Source organism: Callospermophilus lateralis, chromosome 11, assembly GCF_048772815.1.
Source record: "Callospermophilus lateralis isolate mCalLat2 chromosome 11, mCalLat2.hap1, whole genome shotgun sequence".
In the NCBI taxonomy this organism is placed as follows: Eukaryota; Metazoa; Chordata; class Mammalia; order Rodentia; family Sciuridae; genus Callospermophilus; species Callospermophilus lateralis.
Genome location: NC_135315.1, coordinates 39,471,000 through 39,486,317, shown reverse-complemented (window position 1 = coordinate 39,486,317; position 15,318 = coordinate 39,471,000). Strand labels below are relative to the sequence as shown.

Genomic DNA, 15,318 nt, shown 5'->3' with positions numbered 1-15,318 from the left:
ATTGTTTCTTTTGCTGAGAAGAAGCTTTTTAGTTTGAAATCCATCCCATTTATTGATTCTTATTTTAATTCTTGTGCTATAGGAGTCTTATTAAGGAAGTTGGGGCCCCATTATGGATCAGCCTCCTTATATCAGAGAAAACATTCAGCATTTGTTTTTTCGGGATTGACTAACTTCACTTAGCATCTTACCTAACTCCATCCATTTAACTGCAAATGCCAGGATTTTATTCTCTTTTAATGTTGAATAATTCCCTTATGTATATATGCCACATTTTTTTATCCATTCATCTATTGAAGGGCTAGGTTGGTTCCATAGTTTAGCTATTGTGAATTGTGCTGCTATAAATATTGATGTGGCTATGTCCCTGTAGTATGATGTTTTTAAGTCCTTTGGGTATACACCGAGGAGTGGGATAGCTGGGTCAAATGGTGGCTCTATTCCCAGTTTTTCAAGGAATCTCCATACTGCTTTCCATATTGGCTGCACCAATTTGCAGTCCCACCCAGCAATGTAGGGTTGTGCCCATTTCCCCACATCCTTGCCACTTATTGTTGTTTGTGTTTTTAATAACTGCCATTCTGACTGGAGTGAGATGAAATCTTCGAGTAGTTTTGATTTGCATTTCTCTAATTGCTAGAGGTGTTGAACATTTTTCATATATATGTTAAGCATGGGATGATTAGATGAACTCTAGATGGGGCAAAGGGGTGGGAGGGGAAGGGAGGGGGGCTGGGGATAGAAAAGATGGTAGAATGAGATGGACATCATTACCCTTAAGTACATGTGTAAAGATACAAATGGTGTGACTGTATTTTGTGTATAATCAGAGATATGAAAAATCGTGCTCTATATGTGTACTATGAATTGCAATGCATTCTGCTGTCATATATAACAAATTAGAATAAAAAAAGAATAGGGGGCTGGGGTTGTGGCTCAGTGGTAGAGCACTTGACTAGCATGTGTGAGGCACTGGGTTCGATTCTTAGCACCACATATAAATAAATGAATAAAATACATGTCTATCAATATCTAAAACAATATTTTTAAAAAAGAATAAAAAAGAATAATTCAACTAATAAAACAAAACAAACAACAACAGCAAAAACCCACTCCCTCCCACCCACCTTCTATTGGAAGTCCTATAAATCTCTGTTCATTACAACTCAAGATCAGGCACCAGGGGCTGCAGGACACAAGAGCCAGAGGGGCTGCAGTTGGCTCCACATCTCAGGGTGGGGCAAAGGCAGCTCTCCTCAGCAGGGACGAAGCAGTGACAAACTACCTCTGGTGACCTGTGGGGGACAGCTGATATGTCCATTAAAGTTGAGCAGCTGGGGCACTTAGTTGCTGCTGACTACAGAAGCTCAATGAGTAAGGAGATACAAGAATAGTGGAACTTGCTAGGTATTTTTATGGTGCATTAGGAAAGCAATAGTCCTATGTTGCCTTGGCTGGAGGCAGTAAAGAAAGTAGAGGGAACCACCCATGCTGGGAATTCTTGGTACAATTTTAGGTCCCTGTTTGACAAAGACTGGGATCCTGACAACTGGAATGGAAGTGGCTGGCAAGAGTCCAGAAAGCTAAGAATGCCTGATGAATCTGCCTATTTGAAGCACTTTGCTCCCAGTATTCCTTTCCCCTGGGGAAATGTAACAACCCACCTCAATATTCAGCATGATCTGTGACCAAGATTCAAATGTGGCTCAGGTCTTGGGATGACAATCAAAACTAGTAGAGGAAGATGATCAGTTAGGCCTAAAATGAATTATAGGAATTATCCATGTCATACTAGAAAAAGTCAGGAAAGGCTATGCATAGATTTGCAAGTGTTTGACAAGGAACAAAAGTACAGATTTGGATCACGCAGAACCAGTTGCTATGGTGAGGCTTCATCTGAGACTCAGTGTATGATGTGCTACTGCAAGATGAACGGTGAATGGCTGGCTGGAGCAGCTGATTCCAACCTGAGCCCAGGGCTGACCTGTGCTGTCTGGCAAGAAAGAGGTGATGGCTAATGGAAAGACAAAGATGCAGAGACAGAAAGAGCAACTGAGAGGCTACAAGATAACATGCTCCTGCAGAGCTGCCTTGAAACCTGAATGGCTGCACTTCCTGGGTTTCCAGGAGATTCTAAACATGGTGTCCGTCCCATTATTCATGACCTTATGGATCTGAAGGGAAATTAGAGCTGATTAGCTCATTAAAAGAGAGATGAGAAAATGGAGGACCACAGGAATCCTGCTTTTTATTGTTTCCTTTGGTGATTCTTTTCCTCACCATTTAACTGGATATTCTTGAATAATCTGCCCCCTTTCTCCCTCTAGATTAATAATTTCTGCCTCAACTTGTAAGTGATCTGCTCTTACATTTTAATCCTAAGTGAATTCCTTTCTACTCTATAGTATCAGAATTCCAATTATGTATAGAAGGAATACTTGTCAGTTTTACCCATACCTGAAACTCAGTTTGCAAACTTGAAATTGCTTTCCTCCTCCCCTCCCAGCCTCTCCAGCATCATTATTATTATTATCATTTTTTCCTTTTGGTAGCAGGAATTGAACTCAAGGACACTCAACCACTGAGCCACAGCCCCAGATCTTTTTTGTGCTTTATTTAGAGACAGGGTTTTACTGAGGTGTTTAGAGCCTCGGTAAGCTGCTGAGGTTGGCTTTGAACTTGTGATCCTCTTGCCTCAGCTTCTTGAGCTGCTGGGATTTCAGCTGTGTGCCACTGTGCCTGGCCTTAAAAGGTTCTTTATCTTAAACTTTGTTTTTAATTTGAAATTATTTCAATTGTGTAGAAAAGTCTAAAGAACAATATAATAAACATCCATGTCCCTATCATTCATGTTTTGCCATATTTGCTTCAGCTTAAAAAAAATACAGATACAGTTGGAAGTCCCTTTTCCCTTCCAAATCACTCCCTCCTTGGAGCTTGCCACTCTTCCGACATTAGTTCCTTCCAGAAGCAGACCCTAAGGAGCCAGCCGATGAGTTTGAGAAGCTGATGTGGGAAGTGCAGGGACAGGGACAAGGGAAAGGGAGGTGGCTCAGGGAGCCGAGGACATGGGCTTTGGGCTGCTGCAGGGCAGCTCTGGGGAATCATCTTGGCCAGTGAGTATGGAGCGGGAGCACCACACTCCTGCCCTGACTCACTGCGTGGCTGGGCACCCAGCCTTTCTGTGGGAGGGCAACTTGGGTGCTGGCCGAGGGCTGCCTTCTACAAAGACTTTGGCTGCTGGAAATCAGGTTGCATGCACAAAAATGGCACAGGAATATGAAGGAAGGTGATGGAGCTCTGAGAGCACTTGCATCAAAGTGCCCTATCCCACCAACACCACGTTTACTAGAGTAGTTAAGTATTATTTTAATGATATTTTATGTTATTAGTGTAATTAGAGATATGATGATGACGATAGTGGTGGTGACAAGAAACAGTGACTATTAGTACAAACCAGTTAATGTGAAAAAGGAAGATAATTTTGGAAAATAATTTTAGTTCAAAATATTGTTCAACTATTCATTGAATTTATATCATGTGCCTGATGGATTTCTCCCTAACAGAAATGCAGGGAAAATAAATAAAACTCATACCACAATTTATTTTTCTTTGACTTCACACTTCATGAGACTTTGACACAATATGGGTTGCTTCCCTTGCCTTCTTCCATCTCCCACCCTGAGACTGCAGATTATTGGGCTTACCCAGGATTGGACTGTAAGAACACAGTCTTTGCCAAGAAGACTACACACAGTCAAGCACCTCGCAAAGTCATTTTCTTCTTGGCTGCAACCGCCTGGCCGCCTATTAACAAGGAGCAGGGTGCATGTGGGAAGGGTTGAGGGGGTGACACAACAAGGGCGTGTCTCAGACCCCCACCAAGGCCTTCTGTCATTTAGCAAAGCCAGGGATAGTTTGACTTCTTTGTTTCTTATGACCAAAGGACCCCTGGTATACCAAAATAAAACTACAGAACAGTAATGTTTCCTGTTCCCTTTTGCAGAGATCAAAGGAATTTAAAATGCTCTCCATACACTCTTTATAGATCTTAGCACTGGACAAACCGACTTCCTCTGTTAAACTAGAAGACAGAGAAATCACCTGACACACAAACAGACCCAGGAGTCCTGTAGAATCTTTCTGAAGAACCAGAATAGTTATGAAAACAACGAACCCAACAATCTCATACTGAGATTCAAGGCAAAAATTCCATGTTCAGATAAAAAATGATTTCAGAATTTGAAAACCCTCAGGATACAGTGAACAATAGTGAGTTTGGACCAGAGATCTCATCGGCAAACAGGGGCATGTAAACTATATTGGTGAGAACTTTTAGAAGCTGCTTATGTTTTATATTTTAAAGAACAGTAATATTTTCACAAAGTAATTCCCTGCTGTTTTTCTATTTGATTCCATTTCCATAAAAACAAGCCTTTTAAAAATAAGAAAACATATTATACACCAGCACAATCAAGCAGTAAGCAGAATTAGTAATAAAGATCCCACAGATCCATAGTCCTTACACTTTTTATAAAATGCCTTTGTTAATCCACTGGGAACTTTGGATCATGCCTATGGAAAATTGAGCATTTGTATAAAATGCAAGATTGGAGTAAAATGTCAGGAACACAAAGGCAACGGCTCCCTGGGGCTCCAGAGAGCAGTGGGGGCAGTCTGTGGGCCCATCAGTGGCCCATGAGCACCGGTGTGGAGAGAGCACAGAGTACTTACATTGTACAGAGGGATAGTCTTCATCACCTTGTACTGTTTAGTGGGATCCATTTTATACAGGTGACGGTCAGTGACAAAAATGGCTCGGTCTTCCACCTTACTAAATCGATTCACCTGTAAGAAAACAAACCAATACAGCATTGTATGTCACCAAGAATCAAATCAAGCTATCTGTGTGGAAACGTCAAGGGGCAGAGGTGACTAACCGTGAAGACAAATCCTTTAACAGATGGGTATCATGTGTGGCCACTCCACGGGATGCAACAGGGAACGCTAAAGAGTGGCAGTTTCTAGATGCATGGAATCTAGCAACTGAAGATTTACAGTGTAACAGGGAAGACAAGAGAAACAGAAGAATTCAAAGACTAAAAATATGTAAACCCAGATACCATCAACAAGGTGAAAAAACAAGTGGAGAAGATTTTTGCAAATCATTTAACTGATAAGAGACTTCTATATAGGATAACACAAAAAGCAAATATAGTTCAATAATTAGAAGACAGCCCAGTTTATATAAAGCAATGACATGAAGCCCTTGGTTATAATATGAAGTGAAGACCAATAAAAGGGGGTGAGATGAGTAAGAAACTAATAAGTGAAAATAAATTCATATGATAATATAAAGAAAAATAAAATTAGATAATGAGATTGGGAGAAAATATATATATATATAGGTTCTTCTGTAGGGTGCTAGGTTATTAGAGGGTCAGCGAATGCCCCCATCTGCAGGCAAATCTTTTCCTAAGAGATGAAACTAACCACAGGACATTTTAACTTGTTTCAAACTTAGACTAAGCAGTTGTATTTTAAATGAGGTACCTAGCACTAAAAAATGCCACGTAACAACACTGTAATGCCAAGTTTCTCAGTGACTAGAAGCAAAAGCAAACAAAACAAAATCGGACAAAAACAAACGGCCCTCCCCTAGCTGACCAGGAGGCGGAGCTGTGGTGTGGCATCCCCTTCCCTCCCTCCTAAATTCTTACTTCCAAGATGCCAACAAGGAAGTTGGAGATTGACTTGAAAACACAGCGCACTACAGTGAGAACTGACTGAATTAAGATGGAGGATGGGACCCGCAGGGTTTACTGATAGAAGGACAGAGTGAACAGGAATTCAAATTTGAGTTTGAGGTATATTCAATCTTTTCTCTCTGCCTTATAGTTTTAGAAATCAGTCGATTCTCTAAACATTCCCTTTATAACCAGAGCATATTTTCCAGTCAATTTGACAAAAAAAAAAAAAAAAAAAAAAGGTGTCTGTAATTAAGAGTAAAATAGAGTCTAGGTGTTATGGCTCTTGGTAAACAGCCTCACACAGCCTCATTTTTGCCATAACAGAGGATGGGTGCTTCTTGGAAGCCTTGCAATGAGGTGAGGTAGAGCATTGCCGGGTTGCTTGGCACCACATGGGCCTTGTGTGGGACTCTACAAAAGGAAGGGTTCCATGGCCCACTTGGTTTGAGAAACAATTGTTCAGCAAGGTTTTCTTAATCACAACCAAGGCCACCACAAGGATAATTCATTACCTAGGCACATATTAAGTGCTCTGAGAATTCTGCATTTAAACAGCAGTTTAACCCAGTGTTTCCAAATTGCATTTACCCACGTTGGAGAACACTGATCCTCATCTGTAGTGGAATATGTAGAATAGAGAATATCTAAAATAGAATCTGAATGATAAGCAAAAGGTATGCTCCTCATATTTTGTGGAATCATATTGAGAAATATGTGAATGTGATGCAAAAGAATATGATTAAAAAAAAACCTTGCTGCATAATTTTGCAAGGTCATTCCAAGGTCAAACCAAAAAGGCCATGTTTCCTTTTCCATGATATGTCCAAGAATTAATCTGAAAAGCATTAACAGAACCTCACAGGCAGCAACTGTATCAAAGTTCTGTTAAGAAAGATTATATATATATATGTTTCTTCAATATTTTTAAAGTTGTTGATGGACCTTTATTTTATTTGCTTATTTATATGTGGTGCTGGGAATCGGAATGCAGTGCCTCACACGTACAAGGCAAGCGTTCTACTGCTGAGCTGCAACTCCAGCCCCAAGATTGTATTTTTTATATGCAGAAAATATAATTTCTAAAAAGGACACATTTATCTTCCATTTCAGCAACTTAAATCATCCTTACAACATGACTCTAATGAAGGGCATTGTATAACAATGTAAAAGCTTTAAGTCTCACAACTTAGCTGTACCAAAACAGCAAAGAGAATTACTCCACATACATATGTGAATTCCAAACTTAGGACAAGTATGGCACAGGAACACTGTTTTTATACCACTTAAATCATAAAGTAATAGAAAAAGAGGTCCAAAGACTCAGTACTAAAAGATCTTATATTATTTCTTCTATCCAAAGCTAAAATCATCGACCCAAGGAAAAAACATCTCTAACATCCTGCTTTTTTCTAAACACTTCAAGTGATCTGTTTATGGGTTTACTTAGTACCACAGGGGCCAGAGAGAATGCTTCCCTGGAGAGTCAGACCAGAGAGGACACATACCCAGAGAGTATAGGTGAGAGAAGCTTTTTGCCAAAGTCTCCCACCTTAAAGGAGGTTTTATAACTCCAGTTAATGGAAAGTGGCTGTTTCAAAAAGAAAGCATAAAGAAGAGGGCTCTGCTGAAGTCATATTGAGCTTGCCTTGGTGTATCTTTGGGATTGAAGAGCTCTAAAGAGGACATTATCTAAGCTACACTGTGAAGAAAGAGTATTTTGTATTGAACTTAGCAATTCAAGAACATGACAAAACATTTTCATTTTCAGTTTTTATCCAGCAGAACCCAGGATAAAATTGTCAGACATTAAGCTGTCCTTGCTGGAAGGACACACATTAGGCTTTTCTGGGGTGAAATACCTAATTTTCAAAACTGTCCAACTCTCTTTGATCAATTGTTCTGATTATTATTTTGACTGCCTGGAGATCTTGATACTAGAAAAGATGTATGCTGGATACTGGCTATAAGGACCCACTAAAATGGTACACTCCTTTGTTAACATTCACAAACTGGCATCATGTCTTATATTTTTCATGTGGGTGTGTGAATCTTGTTGGCAAAAGTCTTTTCTTGATTGTCTCATTAACTCTAGGTACACTTCATAAAAAGTTTCTTGATCTCTGTGTTCAAATCTGGACCCATCTGTGGTAACCACTCTGAGATATTACCAATAATCTCTTCTTGATGATATTTTGGAATATTTGCATAGACTTTATTGATTGAGTATCCTAAATACAGAATTCCAAAATATGAAACATTTTTGAGTATATTGCTGGCACTCAAAACATTTCAGATTCCATATTATTATTATTTCAGATTTTGAATTTTTGAATTAAGGATGCTCAGTCTGCATTAAGTTTTTGTCTGGGTTCTGATACAGAGCTTGCAAAACCCTTGTAATGTGATGAGTAATAGGATTGTCTTAAAAAAAAAAAATATATATATATATATATATATATATATATATATATATATATATATATATATGTTTAGTTGTCTCAGTACCACATAAAATATAGAATTGTATTTTGTTATAATATTTAGTCTTCGCCCTAGGTTTCTGACAAGAGCTTCTAAGACTTTTAGAATCTCTAGAGTGATGAGTGTTTTTTGTCTGCTAATGAAATGACTAGTGACTGTGGGCTCCTAGTTTCAGAACGGGGACTGGTTGCCAAAAAGATCAAGGCATGATTACAGGGTTGAAACTTTTAATAGCCTCCCTAAGCACCTTCAGAGAGAGAAGAGGGGCTGGGGTTGGGGACAAGGTTAATTACCATTAGGCAATGATTTAATCAATCATGCCTATGTAATGAAACCTCCTCCACTAAAGCTAAGATGTTGGGTTTGGAGAGTTTCCCATTTAGTGAACATCTCCATGGGCCCAGAGGGCACAATTTTTCCTTTTAATTGTGGTGTTTTGACCACTGGCACTTAATGTGATTGTCCATATGGTTAGGTTTAAATCCACCGCTTTTCAATTTGTTCTGTATTTTTCCTATTTATTCTTTGTCTCCTTTATTCCGTTTCCTACATTTTCCGACTTATTTTATATTGAGATTTTAGAAAATGATTGTTTCATTTCATCTACTTTTTTGACTCATTAGTTATAGCTTTGTTTTGCTATTTTAGTGGTTCTAGAGTTTGTGGAATACATTTATAATATACAACAATTTACTGATATATTATATCAATTCAGGTGTGATATAAAAATCTTACAACAGTAAGATTTTTTATTTCCATTTATTTCCATTTCTCTTTCCTTCTGCCTGACATTCCCTGCAGTGCACATCTGCAGATTTGTCTAAAAAAAGGTTTTATTTCACTTTGATTTTTGGAAGATACATTTGCTGGGTATAGAATTCTCGGTTATCAGGTTTGGTCCATGCCCACAGTACTGTGTAGATTTTGCTTCACTGTCTTTCCACTTGCGTTAGTTCTGATCAGATACTGAATGTACCTTTATCTCTGTTGCTCTGTGCCTTTTCCTCTTTATTACTGTTATTGAGCAATCTGATCTCAGGATACTTTGATATAATTTACTTTCTTGTGCTTTGGGATATGTTCAGCCTCTTGGTTACATGCATCTATGTTTTACATCAAATTCAGAAAAATGTCAGCAATTATTTTTTAAATTAAAAAAAATTCCCCCTTTCTCCCTCAGGGACCGAAAATGTACTTATATAGGGCCACATAAAATTGCCTAAGAGCTTCCTGATGTGTTGTTTCTCTAATTTTGATGAGTCATTTCTCTAATTTTGGGTAGTTTTGTTGCTATACTTTGTTTTTCTTTTTTTGAGACAGAGTCTCACTAAGTTGCTCAGATTGGCCTCCAACTTGCCATCTTCCTGCCCCAGTCTCCCAAATCACTGAGATGAGAGGTGTGCTCCACCATGTCCAGCTTGCAAGTTTGAGGCTAGCCTCAGCAACTTAGTGAGGCCCTAAGCAATGGAGTGAGACCCTGTTTCAAACAATAAAAAGGGCTGGGGATGTGGCTTAGCAGTTAGGCACTCCTGGGTTTAAACGCCAGTAGGAAAAAAAAAAAAAGAATATATGTGGATGTGTGTGTGTGTGTACATATATTTCTATGAACATTTTTGAGTTCTGCTTTTGGATGCTGTTAGGTTACTTAGAAACAGTTTGAGTCTTTCCAGTTGTGCTTTTGAGATTTGTTCAGTAGGACAGGAGCAGGGTTTACTCAGGGTTGATTATTCCCTTGTGCGTATTCTACGGATGCCCCGGCACCTGAGGTTTTCCAGCCTTGAGTAGTTTCCTTGTCTACATGTCTGATCAGTACTCAGCGGGATATGAAAAGTGGACTTTGGAATGTTCTCTCCCTGCAGCTCTCTCCTCTCCAGTTTGCTGCTCTGCAAATCTAGCTGCTGTGGTTTCTCTCAGCTCTCAGCTCTGTGTTTTCAGTTAGGGAATCTCTGGGCTCTACCGTGGCTCCCCTACTCCGGGCAGACTGGAGAGCCCCTCAGGCAATAACTGGCTAACTATAGCTTACCTCATTTTTTCTTCTATTTCCGGGGTCACTATCTTTCCTTGATTGATGTCCACCATCTTGAAAACCATTGTTTCCCATTTTTTTTTAATATTTATTTTTTACTTTTCGATGGACACAACATCTTTATTTTATTTGTTTGTGGTGCTGAGGATTGAACCCAGCGCCCCGTGCATGCCAGGTGAGCCTGCCACCTCTTGAGCCTCATCCCCAGCCCCAAGTTTCACATTTTTTGATGCCCTTTCCCTTCCACATATATCCATTTCCCATTCATATAAATAGCTACATTGTATTCTATTGTGTACGCTTATAATTTATTAATTCAATCATTTATTGATGTAGTTTTCTCTCTCCATTTTTTTTGTGTGTTACAATGTAAAAACTCAAATATCTATCTCCTTTGGATATCTGTGCAAATATATTTGTAGAGAAAGATCCTGGTTTATGGAGCTTTTGGAGTAAGATGTATGGACATTTTACATTTCGATGGATACTGCCAAATTGTCCACTCAGAAGAATGTGTCTAATATTCCTACCACAGTGTTTCCCTAAAGCCTGTGAACTGCAATCAACAGTTTAAAGTTTGCCAAGCTTACAATCTAAAAACTATATTTCATTGTTCTGATCTGAATAATACTGTAATTATACCTTTTTGAACATTTGAAACAAAGCACCTGTAAAGTCATCTAAACTTGTTGGATTTTTGTTATGAGGCAATTCTTTCATAATTAAAGAAAATTCCTCCTTTGGCTAGTGCCATATTTATGTTGACATCTCTTCTTGTATCAATCTAGGCAACACTTTTCTCTTTCTCTACTTTTGCAGAACTGGAGATTGAACCCAGAAGTGCTTTACCATTCAACTACATCCCCCAGTCCCTTTTTTCTTTTTCTTTTGAGACAAGGTCTTACTAAGTTACTGAGGCTGGCCTCAAACTTGCTATCCTCCTGCCTTGGCCTTCTGAGTCATGGGGACTATAGGTATGCACCACTGTGCCTGGCTAGGCAGTAATGTTTCTTAAATTCATTTCATCAATATTTTAAAAGTTATTTGGATCATTTTACAAAATGCCCTTTTAAAATTATTTCAATGTCTTCTCTACTCTTCTAAACAAATACTTTGTCTGTGTCCCTTTCCTTCCACTTTTCAACTTCCACTTCCAGCCGCCATCATCTTCAGGCTGGTGACAGCCCATGTGTTCCTCTTCAGACGAGCAAACACACTCACAGTATATCAGTGTTTACTCCCACCCTCCAAACCTTGGTGTGACCGCCTCTTCTTTTCCAAATTATGTTCTTCTTCCCCCAACCCTGCTTTTGTTTTTATGTGTAGAAATACATGTGTAGAAAGTGTTGAAGGACCACTGGATACAGGTCTGCAGGGGCTATGAAAGCTCTGAGTGCCCTGAAAGGTATGTCCCTGGCCTAGAGCAGATTTCCCAACCTGCTCCAAGGAGAAATGGCTGTCAAAAGTCTTTACGTCCCTGTGACATTCCAACATGCCTCGGCACAGTCAGGCACAGCCCCTGGTGCTGCGGCCTGGCACACAAGGGTTGTATCTCATTGTAGGTCTATTTTAGTGAGTGTCACCTGAGTCTTGACTTTTCTTCCCAAGACAGTCCGTTTCAAGCTTGCCTTACCTTACGGACGTGACAGGAAAAGAGGACGTTCATGTATTTGTCCTTCCGTTTCAGTTCATTAGCAACAGGGACGAATGTGCCTGAGGTCTGAGGTGTATCCGGCTTCTGAAAGAAACCAGAAAACCATGACACGAGAATGCTTAGCACTGTAGATGCCACGGCCACTGTTGAGCACGTGGCTCTGTGACTATTCTCATGTGGAGTTTCACAGGTGTACTTTTTATCTCTTCAACCCAGATGGTAGGCTAGTAAAGGTCCCATAAAACGTTTAAATTAAAAATGTAGCTTTGGAATAAATTAACATAAAGGTGGTAATTAAAAACAGTAGCTGAATAATTCCAGGGAAGTTTTCAATTTTCAAAGCCGGGTTCTAGAGTATACCTAATCCATATGGAACAAAACAGAGAGCCCTTTTAAAAGCAGGGATGACATCAAACACTGTACATTAAGAAGCAATAAAATCCTTTAACTTAGCACCTCTCACAGAAATTATTAAGTTTCTGAAAGTGTTTTATTATCTTTCATATAAATTCTTGGAGAAAAATTATTTTTCCTTTGTAAAGGGAGCAGGAGTAGAGTCCATGCTGATCCTCCTGGACTTACCGAAGCAAGATAGTTGCCCTCCCAGGCCCTCTGGAGCCCAAGGTCAGCTCTCTGACCCTTCAACATTTCCATGGCTGCGACCTTTGCCCTGACCTGGGGCAGGTCGGAAGCAGGTATGCTCTTGATGAGCTGGGCTGCTCTCCATCTACAAGGAAATAAACCAAACAGAGAGACTTCAGAAACACAATCCCATGCATTCTCAAAAATCACTTCAGCTGCCATTAAGTAAATGAAACCAAAGCACTTGCAAACTAGACTAAAAAAGAGTAAAAATGTTCCCAAAATGTATACAGAAGTTTCTAAAACACCCAGATTTATGTGAAGATTTTCTAAAGCTTCCTTTGTTGTTTGTGTGCTTTAAAAGCAACCAGAACTGTGACACGTGAGCTCCAGTAATACAAGTTGAGCATCCCTAATCCCCAAATCAGACATCTGAAATGCTCTGGAACCCAGAACTTCTTAGGTACCACTCAATCAGTAAAGTCTGTGCAAATACTTCAAAGTCTGTAAAAACCTCCGAATTCAAACATTCCTGGTCCCAGGCATTTCTGACAAGGGATACTCAAGTAGGGTTCACAAGGCACAAGTCGTATGGAGTCACCATTTATTCACTGAAGTGCTTCCAAGGCACCCACTGAACTCCAGGCACTGTTCTAGGCAGGGAAGGCATAGCAACAAGCCAAACTGACAGAGTCCTTTCTAACAGGTGGAGTGACAGGCTCAGACACTCGGCAAGTGGACATATAGCATGTGTGAGGGGCAGCCCTGCAGGACCAGGTGAGGAGGGCAGGTAGAGCCATGAAGGAAGGACCGCCATTGGTGGTGCCTACACAGAGCGTATGGTGGGGGCACCTCTGATGGGGACAGAAGAGCAGAGGCCACAGAAGCAAGGGAGCCAGCCATACGCACAGCTGAGCAGGTGCGTTTCAGGAAGAGGAGAACATGGCAGGTGCCAAGGCTGGGAGACGGTCTGCTTGGCGGGTCAGAGGTGCAGCCAGGATCCTGTGAAGCTGGAGAGGCCTGAGGTGGGGGAGTGGGGAGAGGGAGAACAGACCAGAATCCACGGAACCAGGAGACGGTTATCAGGACTTTGGCCTTTCATCTGAATAAAAAGACACTGGGAGGTTCTGAACAAAGAAGGGACATGTCCTGACTCGCGCTGTAATAGGATCATTGTGATTGCTGCAGGCTGGGGACAGGGCGCCTGTGAGGAGGCTATTTCCATAATGTACAAGCTGGAGGAAGGGGGCTTGGCCAGGGAGGTGGTGGTGAAGGTGAAGATGGGTTTTGGACACATTCTGAAGGAAGAGCCATTTGGATTTGCTGACTAGATGTGGGGGAAAGAGGGTGGTTCGTTTTTTTTTTTTTTTCCCCCAAAAAACAACTGAAAGCATAAAGCAAATAAAATCCTGATTGAGAAAAACAGGTCTGAGGTGTTTTGTGCTCCTTGCAGCATCTCAGCCTATTTCTGTCTTCTTTTCTGCCACAGGAGTTTGAAGCAGGGTGGGTGGAAGCAGACTGAACTTCCTCTAATGAGACGAACCGTCAGGCCAAAGGTTCTCAAACGATGCTCCTGTGGAATACTAGAACAAGATTCAACTGAAATTGAAAATTCTCCCTGAGATCACTGAATAAATCTAAAAATAAAGGGAAAATGAAAACACCACCAGGAAATGGGAATGATGTCAATAAACTGGAAGGTGCGAAGGCTTTCTGGAAGATATGAAGCAGATGGGCTGGGGCTGGAGAGGTGGCTCAATGCGGGAGGAGAGGAATCCTCAGGCCGCATGGGTTTCTCAATGAGGCCCAGAGAGTCCTTAAGCCCAAGCAGCAGGGGCTAGTATCGGGGCAGGAGGTGATGGATTTGTAAGGTGGGAGCTTTGCCAGTTCCCTGCACATGAGCTGCCTGGTCATGTGAGGCGGGACACCTTCCCTGGTAGCAAGGATCAGCAATGGCACAACAATCATGGGAAAGCAAAGGCTCAGCACCTTAGCAAGAACCTCCTCCCTAATTCCTACAGCACCTGGAGTCATGAGTCAGACTGTCCTAAGGTCAAGACCAAAGAGGCTAGAAAAGTGACAGGCATGGAGCAGTGGAGGCCAAGGTCAAGGATACTGGTGAGAGGCAGGCTCTACCACACTAAGCGGCTTTCTTAGCAACTGCCCTAATGAACTCTTGAGATCCAGATTTCATTATTGGCTCTGCTCTGACTGCTGCTCTGATTCCAGCCTATCCCTGCTCAGGCTGTCCTTCTTTACTGTCCACGGTGGCCCAGGACAAGGCTCACACCTGTCTGACTACAGAGGTACAAAGGCAGACTGCTGGGGCACAGGGGACCTGACGGCACCACTGTGGAGAGACCACACTGGCTTCTCATCCTAGTTATGCAAACCACCACCTGTGGCTGTGTGCAGCAGACCATGACAGCTCATAAACCAGCAGCCTGAGGACATGGAGAAGGGACAAAGCTGGGCATGAAGCGGGCTTGACCGAAAAGAATTAATGTGAAGAAGAGCAGCGATCTTAAACACGGTTAGATACGCACTGAGATTCCAGAAAAATAAAAACAAGACTCCAACAATGACTATTGACTCCTTTAATGCACTTCTCTCAGTATCTACAGATGAAAAAGTTCAACATCAGGGTTGGTAAGCCACAGCTTGTACCACATGTGACCCACGGTGTGCTTTTGTACAGCTTATCAGCTAAGGAGAGTCTTTACATTATTATGTATTTAACCAAACCAAACCAAACCAAAGAAGAATGTGTTAGAGACCACATGCAGCCTGTAAGGCTTAAAACATTCACTACAGGAAAAGTTTGC

At 41.0% G+C, this 15,318-nt stretch overlaps 1 protein-coding gene across 2 annotated transcripts in view; it reads right to left on the bottom strand.

Annotated features, from left to right (window-relative positions):
- The window catches only part of Myo1d (myosin ID), a 308,773-nt gene that overhangs the window by 114,421 nt on the left and 179,034 nt on the right, over window positions 1–15,318 (bottom strand). Inside the window, exons 18-20 of one of the 2 annotated variants that reach the window (XM_076869891.1) lie at window positions 12,494–12,638; window positions 11,891–11,995; window positions 4,735–4,848 (exon numbers count right to left, since the gene is read on the bottom strand). In XM_076869891.1, coding sequence (XP_076726006.1) covers window positions 4,735–4,848; window positions 11,891–11,995; window positions 12,494–12,638 — 364 coding nt within the window. The remainder of the gene's footprint in view (window positions 1–4,734; window positions 4,849–11,890; window positions 11,996–12,493; window positions 12,639–15,318) is intronic. The other variant, XM_076869892.1, reaches the window with a different exon arrangement.